The sequence below is a fragment of the Apis florea genome, unplaced genomic scaffold, assembly GCF_048593485.1.
Source record: "Apis florea isolate Af1SG1 unplaced genomic scaffold, ASM4859348v1 contig_3367_pilon, whole genome shotgun sequence".
NCBI lineage: Eukaryota > Metazoa > Arthropoda > Insecta > Hymenoptera > Apidae > Apis > Apis florea.
In genome coordinates, this window is record NW_028256746.1 from 4,953,115 (window position 1) to 4,970,113 (window position 16,999).

The 16,999-nt window shown below is 36.2% G+C and overlaps 2 protein-coding genes across 3 annotated transcripts; one reads left to right on the plus strand and one right to left on the minus strand.

Moving 5' to 3' along the window:
* Window positions 1–13,264: 13,264 nt before the first annotated feature.
* endos (endosulfine alpha) lies at window positions 13,265–16,548 on the plus strand. Of its 2 annotated transcripts, XM_086911824.1 has the most exons (5): window positions 13,265–13,391; window positions 14,841–15,001; window positions 15,100–15,163; window positions 15,390–15,506; window positions 15,705–16,548. In XM_086911824.1, the coding sequence occupies exons 3-5, from the start codon at window positions 15,122–15,124 to the stop codon at window positions 15,873–15,875; spliced, it is 330 nt and encodes a 109-aa protein (XP_086767950.1). In that variant the 5' UTR covers window positions 13,265–13,391; window positions 14,841–15,001; window positions 15,100–15,121; the 3' UTR covers window positions 15,876–16,548. The 2 variants fall into 2 exon arrangements, with proteins under 2 accessions (XP_086767950.1, XP_031773576.1); XM_031917716.2 differs by lacking the exon at window positions 13,265–13,391 and having other exon boundaries at window positions 14,685–15,001.
* On the minus strand, window positions 13,417–14,684 carry LOC100869718 (uncharacterized). The gene is made up of 3 exons (XM_086911823.1): window positions 14,620–14,684; window positions 14,390–14,466; window positions 13,417–14,305 (listed from the first exon to the last, which is right to left on the minus strand). The coding sequence occupies exons 2-3, from the start codon at window positions 14,405–14,407 to the stop codon at window positions 13,532–13,534; spliced, it is 792 nt and encodes a 263-aa protein (XP_086767949.1). The 5' UTR covers window positions 14,408–14,466; window positions 14,620–14,684; the 3' UTR covers window positions 13,417–13,531.
* Window positions 16,549–16,999: the final 451 nt, after the last annotated feature.

Here is a 16,999-nt window from a genome sequence, read left to right on the forward strand (position 1 = left end):
GGGCAACATTAAATCTGCAAAAGAGAAGAGATTCTGTGCCGCGCGCGCGACGGTAACGCGTGACGGGGGTTGAGGGAGGGGAGGGGAGGGATGGAATCGGGCGTAAAGGAAGCAGATACAATTCACAATGGAGCCGACGAACCGGCACGAAGATCAAACGCCAGCCCCTTGCCAAGAACTACCGACGCGCCTATAACCGGCGCGCGTCTTCAAGTGTCGAAAGTTCGGTCGAGGTATCCCTCCCCACCTCCCTGTCCTCGCGTATTTGCCGGACGACGACGACGACGACGACGACGAGGTGGAGGATATGCGAGGATAACTCGATCGCGAGTAAACGCGCGGAGGACGAGGGAGGAGGAGGAGGAAAAAAAAAAGAAGAAAAAAGAAACAGAGTGGGGAAAAAAAAAAATTTATCTCCAAATCTTCCCTGTCTATCAGCTTCACGCTGCGGTAACATTGTATTTCATTAGCGTTGTGACGAATAATGGCGCGGAGCGGAGGAGGGAAAGGGGGAAAAAAATCGTTCTGCTAGTTTAATTCGAACGAATATAAAAGAGATTCGTTCGTTCATTTCCTTGTTTTCCTGCCTACCTTCATTTCTTTTTTTTTTTTTTCCTCGTCCTGTTTTCTATTTTCGCATTTTACATTTCTCGTTTCTCACTCCCTCCCTCCCTCCCTCCCTTCCTCCCTCTCTCGCTCTCTCTCTAGCCCTCATACGCTTTTATATACCGTATCGAATCGATAATCGAACCATTGAAAAAAAAAATCATCGAGCGATCGAACGATCGAATCGAGATGCGTGGGGGGGGAGAGGGTGGGAGAAGGGAAGAAGGAATTTGACGCTCGGATAATAATCTCGAATAGTAGTTTTCCTTTCGAAAATATCGAATGATATAAAGATAGAAATTGTCGTGGATAAATCTAAATTAATCTCGATGTAATTCATTAAGCACCGGAATCGCAACGATAGCGGGTGGACGACGACGGAGGCGGTAGTTAAACGCGTTAATATCGCGTAACAGGGAAATGATATCGATGCTAATGACAAAGAAGGTCGAGGGGGAGGGGGGTGGGGAGGGGATGGGTATATTAAATCAATGTTAAAAGGCATCGGGGAATTACGACGAATGAATGAATGAATGAATCTCTGCTTCCTTTCATCGTGGAAAAAACGATGGTAGCCAAGGGGTATAAAATCGTTTATCTATGCATCGTGTCGTAGTCCGGCTTATTGGAGCGTGTAAAAACAACGAGATAATACGAGCCTCAAATTGGCCCGCGTCCTTTCTTTTTAAGGAAAAAGAGGGAAAGGGAGAAGAGGGGGGTGGGAGAGGAGGGAGAACGAGTTTAGCGTGGATTCTGTAAGGGAAGTCACGGTATCAAGGACGTAGTTATTATCCCCCGGGGGCACGCGCGTATTGTTACCATCGAATGAACCGGAGAGAACCATTGAATTTTACGAGACAAACGAGGCGAAGACTGCATGTTTAAGCAATCGACGTGGCTCGAATCGAATTGAAGCCAGACGAGAGAGAGAGAGAGACAGAGCGCAGGAAATAATCGGCGGTTTCGAACGTTTAATCTTACAATTATCGTGCCACTCTTCCCATTCCTATCCGCTTCATCCGTTCGTTGATAAACTCTCTTCGATGCTTATAAATTACAAAACTTTCTTTTTTTTTTTTTTTTTTTTTTTACCTTAGCTCAAAGTAAATTACTCAAGATTCTTTTCTTTTTTTTCTTTCAATCAAACATTTTATTTTTATCAGATAGAAAGAGATAGGATAACGAGAAATCGGTTTTTTTAATTGTTTCATCTTCGATGAATAAGTAGATATCAAAATAAAAGATACTCGCGCGTTTAATTTGTCGTTCGTTTTATTAAACATTAAGAAGAGTCGAACGAGGATAAGAAAATTGAAAAAATTGAAAAGCGAAACAACGGTATCCTTTCCCAAAATTACCCCGCCCTCTTCCTTTTTCTTTTCCTTTATTTTTTTTTCGTCATTTTTTTTTTCTTTTTTTTTTTTTTTTGTTTAACGCTCGGATCCTTTTCAAGCGATAACAACGCGGTCGAGCAGCCACGAAGAGGTAGGTGGTCGGGGGTGGACGCTCTTTCGTGGTTGTATATCAGGGGCGTCGCGTTATTGGCCCCTGAGGCGCCACCAGGCTTTGTCGGGTGGCACGCCGCACACCGGATAAACCGAGACCGAAGAACCGCTGACTTTTATGGGATAAACGGGGTAAAGACTACCCCTTTACGTTTCTGTGGACGTGTACCACCACCAACGATCCTTTGCGTACGTATATACAACCAAGTAGATTTGTACACGCTGTCTACAAATGAAAGAGTGGCGAAGAAAGAGGTAAAAGGGTGGATTACCCAGCTACCGACCTTATCGTGTCACAGTTTTCTCTGCACATATTCCTTCTTTTTCTTTTTTTTTTTTTTTTTTTTACGGTATACGAATGTCTTATTTACATACCCAATTACCCTTATTACACGAAAAAGAAATATCACGAGATTAGATTACTTTGTGAATATATTTAACGCGATAATGAAGTATTACGCGATTATTTGAAACGCGACTTCAGAATTCAAGCGCGGCAAAAAATTACGCGCGACAATGCTGCTAGCATAACTCATAACCCGTAAGATTGGAAGGAAACGAAAAGTGTCGACGAGACGAAAAGTGGGCGAGATTAAAATGTACTTACTAACCGCATAGATGGATAGATCGAGAAAAAGGAAGGATAGAAGCAAGAAGGAGATGCTGACTACGCCTCTGCTAAATAAACTAACCCCCGAGGAGGCGGAGGGAAGGATCGGTGGAGGCAGAGAGAGTGGTTACTGCGCACCCCGACGCGGCTGTCGGGATTTTATTAACTTCTGCACAACGACGACGCGCACCACGTTCCGTCCAAACCAGACAGGGACAGAGAAGGCCGAGACCTCGTCTCCGACAAACAGCCAAATAAAGAGACAGTAATTATTGTGTTTGTGCCCGGTTTATTTCTTCGTTGGCCCGTGCCCTCGTCACTCCCTCGATCTCTCCTCGCCGCGCCATAAACTTTAACCTCTATCCCACCCTCTCTTTATCATCCGTCTTTATATATCTCTATTGCCTACTTCTTGAAAAACCATCACTCGAAAAAAGTAATCCGTCTTAATTAGCTCGGTGAAAATTTTACATTACAAAAATCACGCGTTTTCGCGATTCTTTTTAAACGCAACCACGATTAATACCCAAGATCCCGTCTCCTAATTGCTTCGCGCGACCTTTCGAATTATCTACCAAATTATTCGCTTCGATACGTTCGAATTCGGATTACTTAAAATTCTTCTTTTTTTTTTCTTTTTTTTTTTTCTTCAAACATTCAATCAGAGCTCAAAGCGTCTCCCCGAAGGGTGGGCCTGATCGATCGGATAAATTAGAGAAAATTTCGCGTTCGGTATCAGGGATGCCAATTACGGTAACGCAGCCAGACGCCTGGTCGAAAGCCTGTAACGAAGGTATGATATTAAGAGGTGAGAATCGAGGAGCGGGGTATAAACGAGACGAGAGTGAATCACGCGCGCAAAGGCACATCCCTGCGTCGCGTCTGTGTGCACGCGAGCCGTGGTACGTGGGTGAGCGGGATTGGATAGAAGGGATTCGTGGATGTCGAGGAACACCGGCGAGGAACATTCGGAAGTCCGATCAGGGCCATTGGCTTTGATCCGTTACCGTAGCGTAACCGTGGCTACACGTGGCTGAATACTCCCCACGAGTCCCACCACCGATCCCAGAAGACACCCTCACCACCACCACCACCAACAGTGCGCCGAGTCCTCGTCCCACCCTGTATTCACGGGGAATTCCAAATGATCGCGAAATAACCGCTCACTTATATCAATTCACCGACTGCTCTTTATAAAGGCGCATTCACGCGTGCCATCCACCCAACGATCCGTCCCCCTACGCACGTTAAGGACTCTATATTTCGCCCCATCTCGCCCTCCGCTTCCACTCGCCCTCCTTCCACCACCCCCACTTCGCTTCCTTTCGCGGCGTCCTTCTTCTTCCCCTTCACGGCCGATCTCTTCCCGCACCCTAACTGCCGTAACCCGGCAAACGATCGAGCCCTCGAAGCGGCGATCACCCATCGTCGTACGTAGCGGCATAGTGACCGTGTCCTTCTCTTTTTTATTTTCAGGGCTGGTTGGCAGCTTTTAACGTCTGCCTCGAGGGCCGATCGGGAATTATCTTAGTCAATTAACTTGGACGCGCACCGCGCGCTCTCTCGATTATCGCGCGTTAATCGCTCGTTGAAAGGAGCCGAGAGAGGAGCAACGCTTTGTTTGCGACGTGTGCGCGTTGGCTACGCGTTGGACGTCGTCGTTGAAACGAATTGGGGGAAAGGGAGAGGGAAAGTGAACGATTGTCGCCGGCCGAAGAAGAACGATCGGTTCGCATCTCGATTCACTTCTCTATTCGCTCTCCATTTCTCTTACTTCGTTCCAAGGATACGATCGTATCTGGAGAAATAGGGGGAAAAAGGAATCGAGCGAATAAACGGGCGTTTAAACACATCGACGCGATTTAATAAATATATATACGGTATATGGCGAGGTCGGAGCGTGTCGAGGCTGTTGCATCATTGAATCTTCGCCATCCAATATACACTACTCGTTTACCAGCACTTGATACTTAGCCGTCGAAGAAGAACGAAGAAGAATGATCGAATTAACGGGGAGCATCGGTCGGAGTGGAGGAGAACGAGACGCCGATTAGCCGTTGAAGAGGCGGCCGGATAGAGGGATAGCCGGGCTCGAGGAGCAGGCTGGAAATCGACGGGCGAACGAAGAACGAGGAAATGATCGTCGCCGAAAGGATTTCTCCGGTAGGCGGTGGGTAACGGCGACGGTGGATTGGTCGGTGGCAGGATTCAGGAGACAATAGGCAGAAGGAACGAAGAGGAAATATAATTGAGCGATTTGAGACGTCGTGGAGGGAGGGCGAAGAAGAGGAGCGAAGGAGAGGAGTTCGGGGGTGCGGAGAAGAAAAGAAGAGGAGACAGGACCGCCGCGATAAAGTATAATTATTTTCCGATAGAGTGGAAATTATTCGGGAACGAGCGACGAGTTATTGGCGATATTCATACTTTTATTAAACGGCTCTCTCCCTCTCTCCTTCCACCTTTTCCCTCCTCCGCGTTCCATCCCTCTTCCGTCGCCCCTCTTCCACTGGCACCCCTTCTTTCCTTTCTTCTTTCTTTCCTTTTCTTTTTCCTCTTCTTCTTCTTCTTCTTCTTTTTCCTTCTTTCTTCTTCTTTTTTTCAGCGTCGATCGGAGATGTATAGCCGGCACTCACGGCAAATTAAGCCCTCTGCTACTATTTTATTCCATTGTCCTTCCGGTCGAGGAGGAGGCCGCGATTCTGTGGCCAATCGCCGAGAATGTAATTACCCGGCTCTCTTCGTTTGTCGTGATGCGAATAACAACGATATGTCTACCGGTGTAATCGCTTAAATAATTAGTTCCGACGATTAATCAGGCTTTTTAGCGATCGTCACCGGGAATCGTCGGTGGACAGGAAATTTCATTATACCCTTATATAGAGGCTGCGCTCCCTGTTTCGCGAAGAGAAGAGTCGTTCGGCCCGATGAGAATCGGAATTCGGGACTCGAAAGTCCCGATTAAACGGTTAACGAATTAAGAACAACGGATACTTTTCGTTGTCACATCGATGACGAATCCGAGTGGGTGCTTGGAACGAGAAAAATACTACTCTGTGTATACGTATTATCCTCTTCGTCTCTTCCCCTCTCCCTTGCTCGAGCTCATCGACCAACCATTCGTATCCAACAGGTTTCTTCGCTCTATCTTCCCTTGTGCCCCGCTTAACAGGGGACGATTTCGATTCTCCGCGGAATAATCCGCAAGAAATGAAACGAGACACCTTCTCGTGATCGTCGTACGTTAACCCGCGCGTCTATCCACCTTCCTTCCTGTTTCCATACCATCTTCTTACTTTATAAAAGCAGACGATCCTCGTCCTGCTGATGACACGTTGATAATGATAGCTCCGCAGCTATTCAAGAACGAGTAACATTGTTAACTTTGCAATAAAGCTGGGGTGATACCGTCAGCCGAGGGAGCAGGGGTGAAAGAGGAAGATGAGGGAGGGGGAGAGGAGACTAAGCAAGACGAGAGAGAGAGAGAGAGAGAGAGAGAGAGATGGAGGGAGGGAGAAGGAGGTTCCGGAAGACGAGCAGAAGCAACACACAGAAAGCGAGATATTCCATTGTAACGTAAGGGATGATAATAGGTTGACATCTGCACTCAGCAGCCCCCGGTTCCAGCAGCTCGTTGGAAACGCAATTAATATTCGTAATTATGCCACATCCCCACCTACGCTCCACTTCTAGACCTCCTCTCAGCCCGTTCGTTGCTTTCTATCCAATGCTTCGTCTACGTATTCCACGGGTTACTTTCCCAGTCCCGTCGAAGAAACGGGAATTTAACGAGATAAGTTGCAATCACGACATCGGCAAGGTATTAATTTCTTTTTCTTTTTTTACTCTTCTTCTTCTTCTTCTTCTTCTTCTTCTTCTTTTTCCTCTTTCATTTCGTCTTTTTCCTTCTTCTTCGTAACGAACGGGTGATAGGGATAGATAAGGAAGAAAGATTACGCGAACGTGTACGTAAATTTCTTCGATTCGATTAACGCGTTTTACTTTGAAGGAAAGTGCCTCGAAAAGATTTTTGAATTAAACGAATTTTTTTATAATATAACATCGTTAAAATTAAATTTCGCTGTTACGTTTCGATCTCATCAATTATTATTTAAACGTATTTGAACAATAACCGATAAACTGGTCGTATCCGTGATGGAATACACTACGATTAGCAGGAATACACGGGCGCAAAGCAAGGAACATTAGGCAAATGTTACGGGGCACACCGTTTCACTCCGGTCTTCCCTGACCGACCTCGTTACTAAACAATAATGGAGTCGGGATTTATTTGCGGTATTGAGGTAGCCCTCCGTTCTTCCAACCCTACTAAAAACTGTCACGTTCAGCTTACCGCCCGCTGTCCCTTCTAATTGCCAGCCAGGGATACAAAATCGATCGATCGACGTCGAAGATGATCCTCACGATCCTAACGCGATCGTTATTTCTCACCTTTCAATCGTCCAAAGCGTCTTTGACATTAACTTTTTCCCATCGAGGAAATAATAATACCACTGATCTGATTTCGATCGCGTTTGAAATCCTCGTGACAACCGTCGCTAGGTGCACGAATATTTTCTTTATCCTATCTCTCTCTCTCTCTCTCTCTCTCTCTCTCTCTCTCTCTCTTTTATTTAATCGACGCGCTACGAAACGCCGTCAAAGGTTCGTTCCCCGCGTTGGCAATCGGTGTTACAGCGTCCATAGGCGAAACACATAATTCCATACCTAAGAGAGACGCTCAATGGGGCGGAAATTACGCAACGGAATTTGCGACTTCTCGTCCACCGAAAGCCCGCTGTCCAAATAGAAAATGGATTAAGAGCATCGAGGTACAGTTTCGAAGCTGAGTCGCAGATATTATCGGTAATAGCGCAATTATGATAATGGTGGGTAATTCTGCACAAAATTCAGATAGAGGGAGGGAACGCGAGAAGAAGTGATAGAGATAGGGGTGGGGCTGGGGAGGGGGAGGGAGGAGGGGGAGGGGGAGGGGGAGGGGGAAGGAGGAGGGGGATAGGGTAGGGGTGAAGGAGACAGCCGAGCGAACTGAGACTGCTAATGAAGGAAACAGTTAGATTCAAACGGCCTCCAATAATTATCCTGCCAGCCATCCATATTATAGTCTCGACAATGCACGAAATTGTTCACACTTCCCTTGACAGTACATCTAACGCTCCGTAGTTCCTGGATGCAAAGGGATGCTTGCCTCGACACACCGACACGATAGTTTCCCTATCCCCTGTGTTACACGATCGAATTGTTACTCGTTAAATCGTGTATGTGTAACCGTGCAACGTTTATTCGAAGAAAAGAAGAGTCGAGCGAGGCGAGCGAGTTAAGTTGCTGATCTTATTCGTCTCCGTTCCCAAGGATGGATATAACGCGTGTCGATATCCGTAAGAACGATAAGACACGATAATTATCGGTTGTTGTAACGCGCGATAAAGGATGTGGGGAACAGTTTGTCACTGTCACGGAAACATAAGAATAAGAATGGGAAGTGATATAAGTTCAAATTCCAGGATTACACTTTATATATGAATATATAGATATATATATTCGACGATCGTGGCGTAGCGTTTGTTATAATCGGATTTCTAATCTGAAAATTTAATAGGAAGGAAACATGAAAGCGCGACCGTTCTTGGAAACGTTGTACACGAGTCATGCTTGTTGTAAACCGGTTTACGAGGTTAGAGAATTACAAAACGAGGTAAATGGATTAGAAACCGCATTTGTCTAATACAAACCCTTCGGTAGAATTGTTTCTGTGCCGAAACGGTTGCCGGGGACGCCGGGTGTGTTGAAACGGGACAATAATAAATCACTGGACTTAGCCGGAAAGTCTTTGATGCACAATTATCGTTTGATGATTTTTCGAATGGAGGATTATGCTCTGACCGAGCGCGTGTAAGAATTTTCCCATTCCGACTGCGAGAGAGGATGGAAGGACGTCTGTATAATATAAAAATGTATAAGCAGAGATGAGAATTAATGTTCAAACTTCTCTTACCTCGTAAAATCGTTCAAACAGTTATAAATCGTTCTCCTCGAAAGATCCTCTTAAATTATTATTCCCCTTTTGTTTTCATTCATTCGTTCGCACCCCCGTGAATCCCCCGTGATCGTCGACACACCCCACGATTTCGGTTATTGGTATATTAAGCTCGCTCCTTCCAAATTTCGAAACGTGCGTGCAACAGACTCGTGATTGCGGACCTCTTAGGAAATATAATCAGATTCGATGAATGCGAACGTCGAACCGATCGTTGGACACGTAAATTCACGTCATCGTCGCCGGCGACGACGGATTTAAACCTCCGTAGCCAGACACACGGTATTCCGTGTTGATGTGTTGATATTAGTAGAGCTAATTTGATAGTTTAATCAATTTCCGTAAGCCGACGGGAGTTTAATGGTGATGTCATCATTTTCAACGGGGTACAATGGGGTTAATCTCGCTCGACGAGCTAATATTCGGAGAGTTAACAGAGTTTCAAATGCAGGCAGGGCCGTCATTTGCTCCCGCATCCGCTTGCGATCGTGCCACGCTACGATGGAAAAAGAAAAAAAATATGCGTCGATCGTGGCGGATCTCGGGAAATGGTGCGCTTCGATTCGATGATTTCGCGCGTGTCGACCAATTCTTCTAAGGTATTTCGAAAGGAGGAAGGAAGGCAGAAGAGGGAGTGGAGGGGAGGAAAAATATTTATAACGGAACAGAAAAAAATGTTTTCCTCTATGTAATAATAATCGTTTCAAGCACATCTCTCTTCCGCATTTTTTCCTCCCCTTTATTTTTTTCCTTTTTTTCTTTTTTTTTTTTTTTTTTTTTTCGACGATTGAACGATACGCTCCTCGTATCATGATATACGATGATGACACTCGATCACGAGGATAAAGGATCAAGTTATTTCGTGCGCGTTCGAAAAACAATGGGGGAGGAGGGAGGGGAAAAAAAAGAAGGGAGAATAAAAATGATACAAAAAAAAAAAAAAAAAAAAATAATACTTTTTCATAACTGATAACTAAATGAACCTCTCGTGGCGCGCGCACTTCAACCGGATATTCCATCAAAAATTTATACGATGACGAGGAGAGGAAAAAAATATGGAGGATAGATGAAAAAAATCGGGTACTTCGAAACAAAACAATGTCGTCATTAAAATCAAAATGTATGCAAAAAAGAAAAAAAAGAAAAAAAGGAATGAAAGCAAATAGGTTAAATAGAAGAAGAAGAAGAAGAAGAAGAAGAAGAAGAAGAAGAAGAAGAAGAGGAACAGAGAAGAAGAAAAAAACAAAGAGACGCGTGCACTTTACAGCGGGTGAAGAAAAGAAAGAAGAGAAAGATAAAAGGAAAAGGATGAGATCGATGCGTGATGCAGGTATCGACGATCGTATAAATGAAAAGTCAGCACGATGGCGGGGGTTCGTTTGCAAACGGACGATAAAGAATTCCCATACGATACACGGTTCGCCTCTCGCGAGCCCAGGGAAAAATCAAGCTGGAATAGGCCGGCTGACTGGGTTGGAAGGGGAGGGAGTGCAGTCAGAGAAGAGAGGGATGCTGGATTACCACCGGCGGAATTAAAGATTCACAGGCGTGTTTCGCAGTTTTCGTTCGAGCGGCCCTGCATGCGAATCCCCGAGCGGGCATATTAGGTGGAGGCACGCAGTTAGGCAATAACCGCTGTCAATAGAACCCGGCCTCTCCTCCTCTCCTGGAGTGGCCCCCACTCGAAAATGCTACTCGCTAAATTAGGTAGGTTATATGGGCTTCGTTTCATTTGCGAGCAAACTTTAATAAACGCTAAAATTGCGTAAAAGAGCAAGGTTTTCAGACGAGCGAATCAGGGTCGGGGGTGATCCCTCCTCGTCGCCAACCTCCGCATATACGGATAGAGTTATGCCGCGAATGCTTCGAGGCTACCGGGATTTCTTTCTTTTTTTTAACTTATACACTTTTTATTTCTTCCCTCGTTTATGTACCAGTTTCTTCTCGCCGAGAAATGTGGACGAATTATTGATACTTATATATTTATATATATATAAATAATACGCGTCTAGAGATCGCAAAATCGAAATCATCAAGTTGAAAAGTTATTCTTTGAAACTATCTTTCTATAAGAAAGATTAGTTATGTTTATGTTTTAATATAATATCAATATATTACAATTTACAATTTTTTCTCACGACAGTTTTATACATGTTCATTTTTGAAAAGAAATATTGTAAGAATAATACAGGAATGATTCGAATTTTAATTATAAATATTATTGTCATCTTTTATTTAATTTGGAAAATATCTTTATTCTTAGCTAGATAGATGCTAATTAATTATAAATATCTATTTTAATATATCGCAATAAAATATGATCATATCACACATTACAGATGCATGAAATAGATCTAACATCTTTAATGCATTCATTTTGTCCAATACTTCAGGAACATTAATGCCTCTTTTATCATTTTACTCTTATTCTCAATGTTATCGATTCGACTTTGAATAAAATGACAATGTTAATCACTTATTGGAATTGAAAATTTTCAATATAAAATTACAAATAAGAAATAATACAAATATTCTTATAGAATAACTGTACATATATATATATATATATATGATTATATTTATATATTTAAAATAACTAGCATGGATTCCACGCTATTTTATATTATATATATTCTATATAAAAAAGTGTTTTTATTATAAATTAATTAATTGATCAAATATGACGAGATGTGCACAGCATTAAAAATCAAATATATTTTGTAAATATACTCTAAATCTTGAAGTTAAAAAAATAATTTGAAAATTAATATCTTAATTCTATTCTCTGTTTTCTTAAGTAATAATAATTACTCATATATATTTAATTAATCATATGTTCCGGAAATATTTATATAGAGTTATGAATTGTAAAAGATAAATTTTACAATTTAAAAAAAAAATTTTTAATTTCTTCTTACTTTCTTTAACGAGTTCAATATTGTTTACGTTCGATTGCTATCACATTATTTATTTTTAATAATCTTTTAATGATTAATTTTTTATTTTTAATAAAACTTTATAAATGCATAGATTTTTATGTATAATAAATTGTATAAATTTTTTTTATGAAATATTATTAAAAAAATAAAATCAATGCTGTATATTTTTTATATTTTTATGTTTAACTTTGTAATGATATAAGATAGAAATTTTAAATTACAAAATGTTTAGAATTCTTTATTATCTTATTATAACAAAAATTTTCGAATACGAAAATATAATTAAAACATATTAAAACTTTAGAAGTTAATTTTATTCCTTTAGAAAAATTTCCTGTGGATAAAAATTTAATTATTACTTCATAACTAATTTATAATGCTGTACATATAAAATCAACTTTTATTAGAATTACAATTTTCGAATTAAGTAAATTTTCTTGTAAAATGATATTTAAATACATTCGTAAGGAAATTGTATAAGAATATATTATGTTTTATGAAATCATTATTCTAGAAGTACATTATAAAACCGAGAAATTAATATAATATAACATTAATTTTAATTAAAAATAAAGATATATTGTAGTTTTGAAAGAGAAATGATAAAAATATGTTTAATTTGATATTGTTTGATATTTCACATCTCGTCTATGATTAAGTATAAGAGTAAGTATAGACAAAAAGAGTAAATAGTAGGAGAAGGATAGAGATAAAGTAAAAATTGGGAAATCAGTGTCATCTTTTGAGTTCTGAAGATATCTTTCCAAAAGTAGAGTAAGATAAAGTAAGAATCTTCATTATCAAAGTCATCATTTTAAAAATATTCAAAAGATAACGTAGATTTTCAATTGTTACTCTACTTTACCGCACTTTCAAAAGATCAATTTTTGGCGTTCGAGAGATGGCGTTGATGGTCAATTCTTATCATATCTGTCAAATTAGATCTATAAAATAATCAATTATTTAAAACTAGCGGGATAATTCTTTTCAATTTTATTTTATTCAAATTATCCTTAATAATTTTATCCTCTAAAAATATTAAATTATCAATATATCAAATAATATATATATATATTATTAAAAGCTTGATATTTTTAGATTGTCAAGAAACGTGATTATTAAATTATAATAATAAATTTAAAGTTAACCTCATAAAGAAATTCCTCAAGATACTTTTTGCTTTTTCTATTTATTATATTAATTAATAAATTTATTTAATAAATATTATTATTTATAATACGATATCAAGAAATCGCGAATATTTTATTCAATAATCAATTTTCATTATTACAAATTTACGATATATCATCATAATTTTTGTTCCTTCGACAATATTGCTTGTAAAAAAAATTATTTCTCTGTATCAAATAATAAATTACTAAAAATCTATTTGCCAAACAGCATATAAACATGTATTGTTCGATTTAGCTCTTATTATTAATACTTTAATTAATTATTTCGCATTATTTACGAACAAAGAACGAAATCAATATCAAAATCGATTATATTTTTGATAGTCAAGTTTGAATCTCACTCATAAAATTAGTCTATTGTTCTCTTATATCTGATCCATATACTGTTTATTTACTGTTACAGATGAAATATAATCACGAATATTATAAATAACATGTTTAGCACATCAAGTTAAATTAAAAATGAGATTGAAGAATCAATAGGTATAAAATAAATTGATAAAAAAACTTATAAATTAAAAAGTATACGTATATTTTTTTATTATTATACAAAAGTGAAAAAAATTACAAAAAATAATATATTAATTGACAATTTTATATTACTTATTATCTATCTATTATAATCATTCAAGATAATAATTTGTTTTGTCTGATAATGCATTCTTCAAAGTTTCATATTCTTTTCGTTTAACATCAACTAAAGCTTTAGCTTGTAGCAAATTTGGTGGCAAGTCTTTATATTGATTAAGATAATGATTAAGTTCCGCTAATTCACCAGACATTTCTAAATACCTGTGATATTTATTTAATATTTTTGTAGGGTAAAGATCTTCAACTTGCATATCTATTAAATCAGTTTCTAATTTTTCTACAGTTTGCTGATATTCTTTTAATTTTGTAGACAATGAAGCATGATTACAATAAATATCTTCTTGTTCTTTCTGAGATTTCTCAATAAAGTTTTCAAGAGAATTTACAGCCTCTTGTAAATAATTGAGTTTTTTTGAAAAACTGGAATATTTTCTGAATAGGTCATCATATAATAGTGCCAACTGTTTCTCCTCATGCTGTTTTTTCTTTTCTTCTATTTTCTTTCTTTCGTTCACTATATTCAATGCAACATCATTAAAATCACTCAATTTTTCATTTCTTAATACTAAAGCTATTTTTTGCAATCCTTCCTTGATGTCATTAGGCAAAGATTGTGGTTCCAAATTTAATTTATTCAATAATGGTAATATTTGTTTTCCAAAAGCTATATTTTCTTCATTTGTTTCTAATATTCCTTTTTGCAAAAAATTTAATAATGATTGTTCCTCTACAGAAATAGTTTCTTCGCGATATCTTGTACTCGATGCAGTACTTAAAATAGAATCAGTTTGTAAAGACGATTCCACCTATTTTTTAAAATTTATTTTTAATTATTACATAATTTTATAACATTTTATTTTTAAATAACATTTTATCATAAGAAATATTACCTCACTGTTATATTCCATGTCAATTCTAGAATTCTACACTTCATCAAAAAATCGTTACAAATCACTTTTAACTGTTCCTAAATGCATAAATTTTTATTAATTGAAAGATATGTTTCTTGATTAATGAATTTAATTTATATAATATATTTATATTCAATATATACATTAAATTCATTACATTTTATAATAATATTTTATAAATAGAACTCTAAAACTTAAAAATTATTTACAAATTTAGGATATGTTTTCACGCAGATGATGAGCGACCTATTGAGATAAAATTTTTATACTAACTATATATTTATTGATCGGAAATGTACATATGCATTGAATTATTAGCACATTTGATGATAACTCATTTATACAAGTTAATGGTACAATGCATTTATAAATCGTTATTTAAACGTCAATTTTTATCGCTTTTACGCAATGAAAATTCGTATTTATCTAGATTGAATTTCAATAACGGCTGTCTAGAAATATATAATTATACATAAAACGCTGTTTTTTGTACGCTTTCATGTACAGTTTTCATTGGCAGTTATTTGTTTTCGGTAACGATAAAATTCGTAAAATAGTAAATGAATAAATCTTATAAAAATAAAAACTTATGTAAGTAAATAATATTTGTGTTTCTTTGCTATATGATTCTGTATAGTAGTGTTAAAACGAATATTTAACCAATAACATTTTTAAATTTATCATCGAAGAAAGTGGTTAGAAACAGCAACGATGAGCAACGATCAAGCAAACGAATTGTCTGAAACAGTTGAGGTAAAATCTTAAAATAATACTTTTATTTTTTATTTATCTTGAAAATTTATATTTGAATTCTCTATAAATTTGAAATTTCTTCAAATTTTAATACTAATATTTTATGTCATTATTATATTATTTAATTATATTATATATATTGCCATAGCTAAATAAAAATTTTATTAATATAGTGATTTAAAACAATATTCGTATGACAATTATAAAAAAATAATTTTTGTTTTAGTTATCTTCCAATGACATTGAGAAAATAGAAGAAGCAAAATTAAGAGCAAAATTTCCAAATACTGGACGTCCAATTAGTGGACATTCAGCATTCCTTCAAAAAAGGCTAGCTAAAGGGGTAAAAATATTATTTATTATAAATTTATTATTTAAATATCTATGATCTAATATTTGATTAAATTTTCTAAAAATAATAATAATTTTATATTATATTATTTATAATATATATTATAAATATAATATTTTATATTAATATATATATATATAAAATAAGAGATAATAAAAATTTTATAATGTATATGTAATATATTTTCAGCAAAAATATTTTGATTCTGGAGATTATCAAATGGCAAAACAAAAATATACAGCTAAGCCTAAGCCAGCTGGTGTTTTGCCAACAGGTGATGCTATACCTACACCTGAAACAGTACCACAACGAAAAACATCTATAATTCAACAAAAATTTAATACAACAACTACATCATAAATTTTTGTACTGTTTTAAAAGTATTGCAACTCCAATGATATAATGCGGTTATATGCAATCTGAATTTTAAATGATTCAATATCTTTATATTTTATAGATGGTATTATTTTGAAACTTCAACTTTTATGTTTTTTGAATGCTTATACATTATCAATATATTGAAAAAGATTTATGTTCATAATAATATGTATATTTTTTTAGTAATCATCATATCATGTGCCATAAAAACATTCCAAAGATGAAAGTTTTTAAGGTACTTCAAAAAACAAATTATATACTTTATGATAATGTATCATGTATCAAATATTATTATTCTGATCTTTCTTTTATTAAAAGTGTTAATAATTTTGTGTTGTTTAAAATGATAATTTAAAAACATAAATATAGAAAATATAGAATTTCAAAATTTATTTTTAAAATAAGTAATGAAGTTAAATATTTAAAAATACAAGATTGGTGATAAAAAAAAAAACAATGTTGTAACATGCAATAGATTTTCAGAATGAGATATTATACAGATCTGCATTTCCAAAGTTGCTGTGATGTGTTTAGACTATATTCTTATAAGATGTCAGATTGTCTTAAAATCTGTATTTAACTTAAAATAATCTTAATATAGCAATTGTTTTGTTTATTGTAAACTATATTATTAATATATTGCAATTTAAATTTACCAATATTTATTTAATTACTCCCATTATTTTGATAAAAAAGAAGAAATAAATTTGAATAATAAACTTTTATTCATTAATTTTTTTTTCATATTTGTCAAAATAGAAATTTTAAAATTGTTTTTTGTATAAATAATGAAATTTATATTGAATGATAATTTTTCTATATGTGAAATATTTATTGAAATAATTAGTAAAAAAATAATAAACTTATAAATAAAACATTTTAAATATTAAATCACATATATTTTAATAATCATGCATATGATATATGCTTATAGTTTATTTTTGCTATTTTTATTGTTGCTATTTATAAATATATTCTATTTTTATCTTATTCTAATTTTATAGAATAAATTTGTATTTTGCAATAAAATTTTTAATATTCCAAAATCAACTATAATTAATGTACATATCTGCTATTTATAAATATATATATATGCTAAATTTAAT

Bases quoted from the DNA above. Each gene is read 5' to 3' on its own strand.
- endos (XM_086911824.1), top strand. From the start codon at position 15,122: ATGAGCAACGATCAAGCAAACGAATTGTCTGAAACAGTTGAG. The intron at 15,164-15,389 runs GTAAAATCTTAA...TTTTTGTTTTAG, and splicing joins AATTGTCTGAAACAGTTGAG to TTATCTTCCAATGACATTGA. The intron at 15,507-15,704 runs GTAAAAATATTA...ATATATTTTCAG, and splicing joins AAAAAAGGCTAGCTAAAGGG to CAAAAATATTTTGATTCTGG.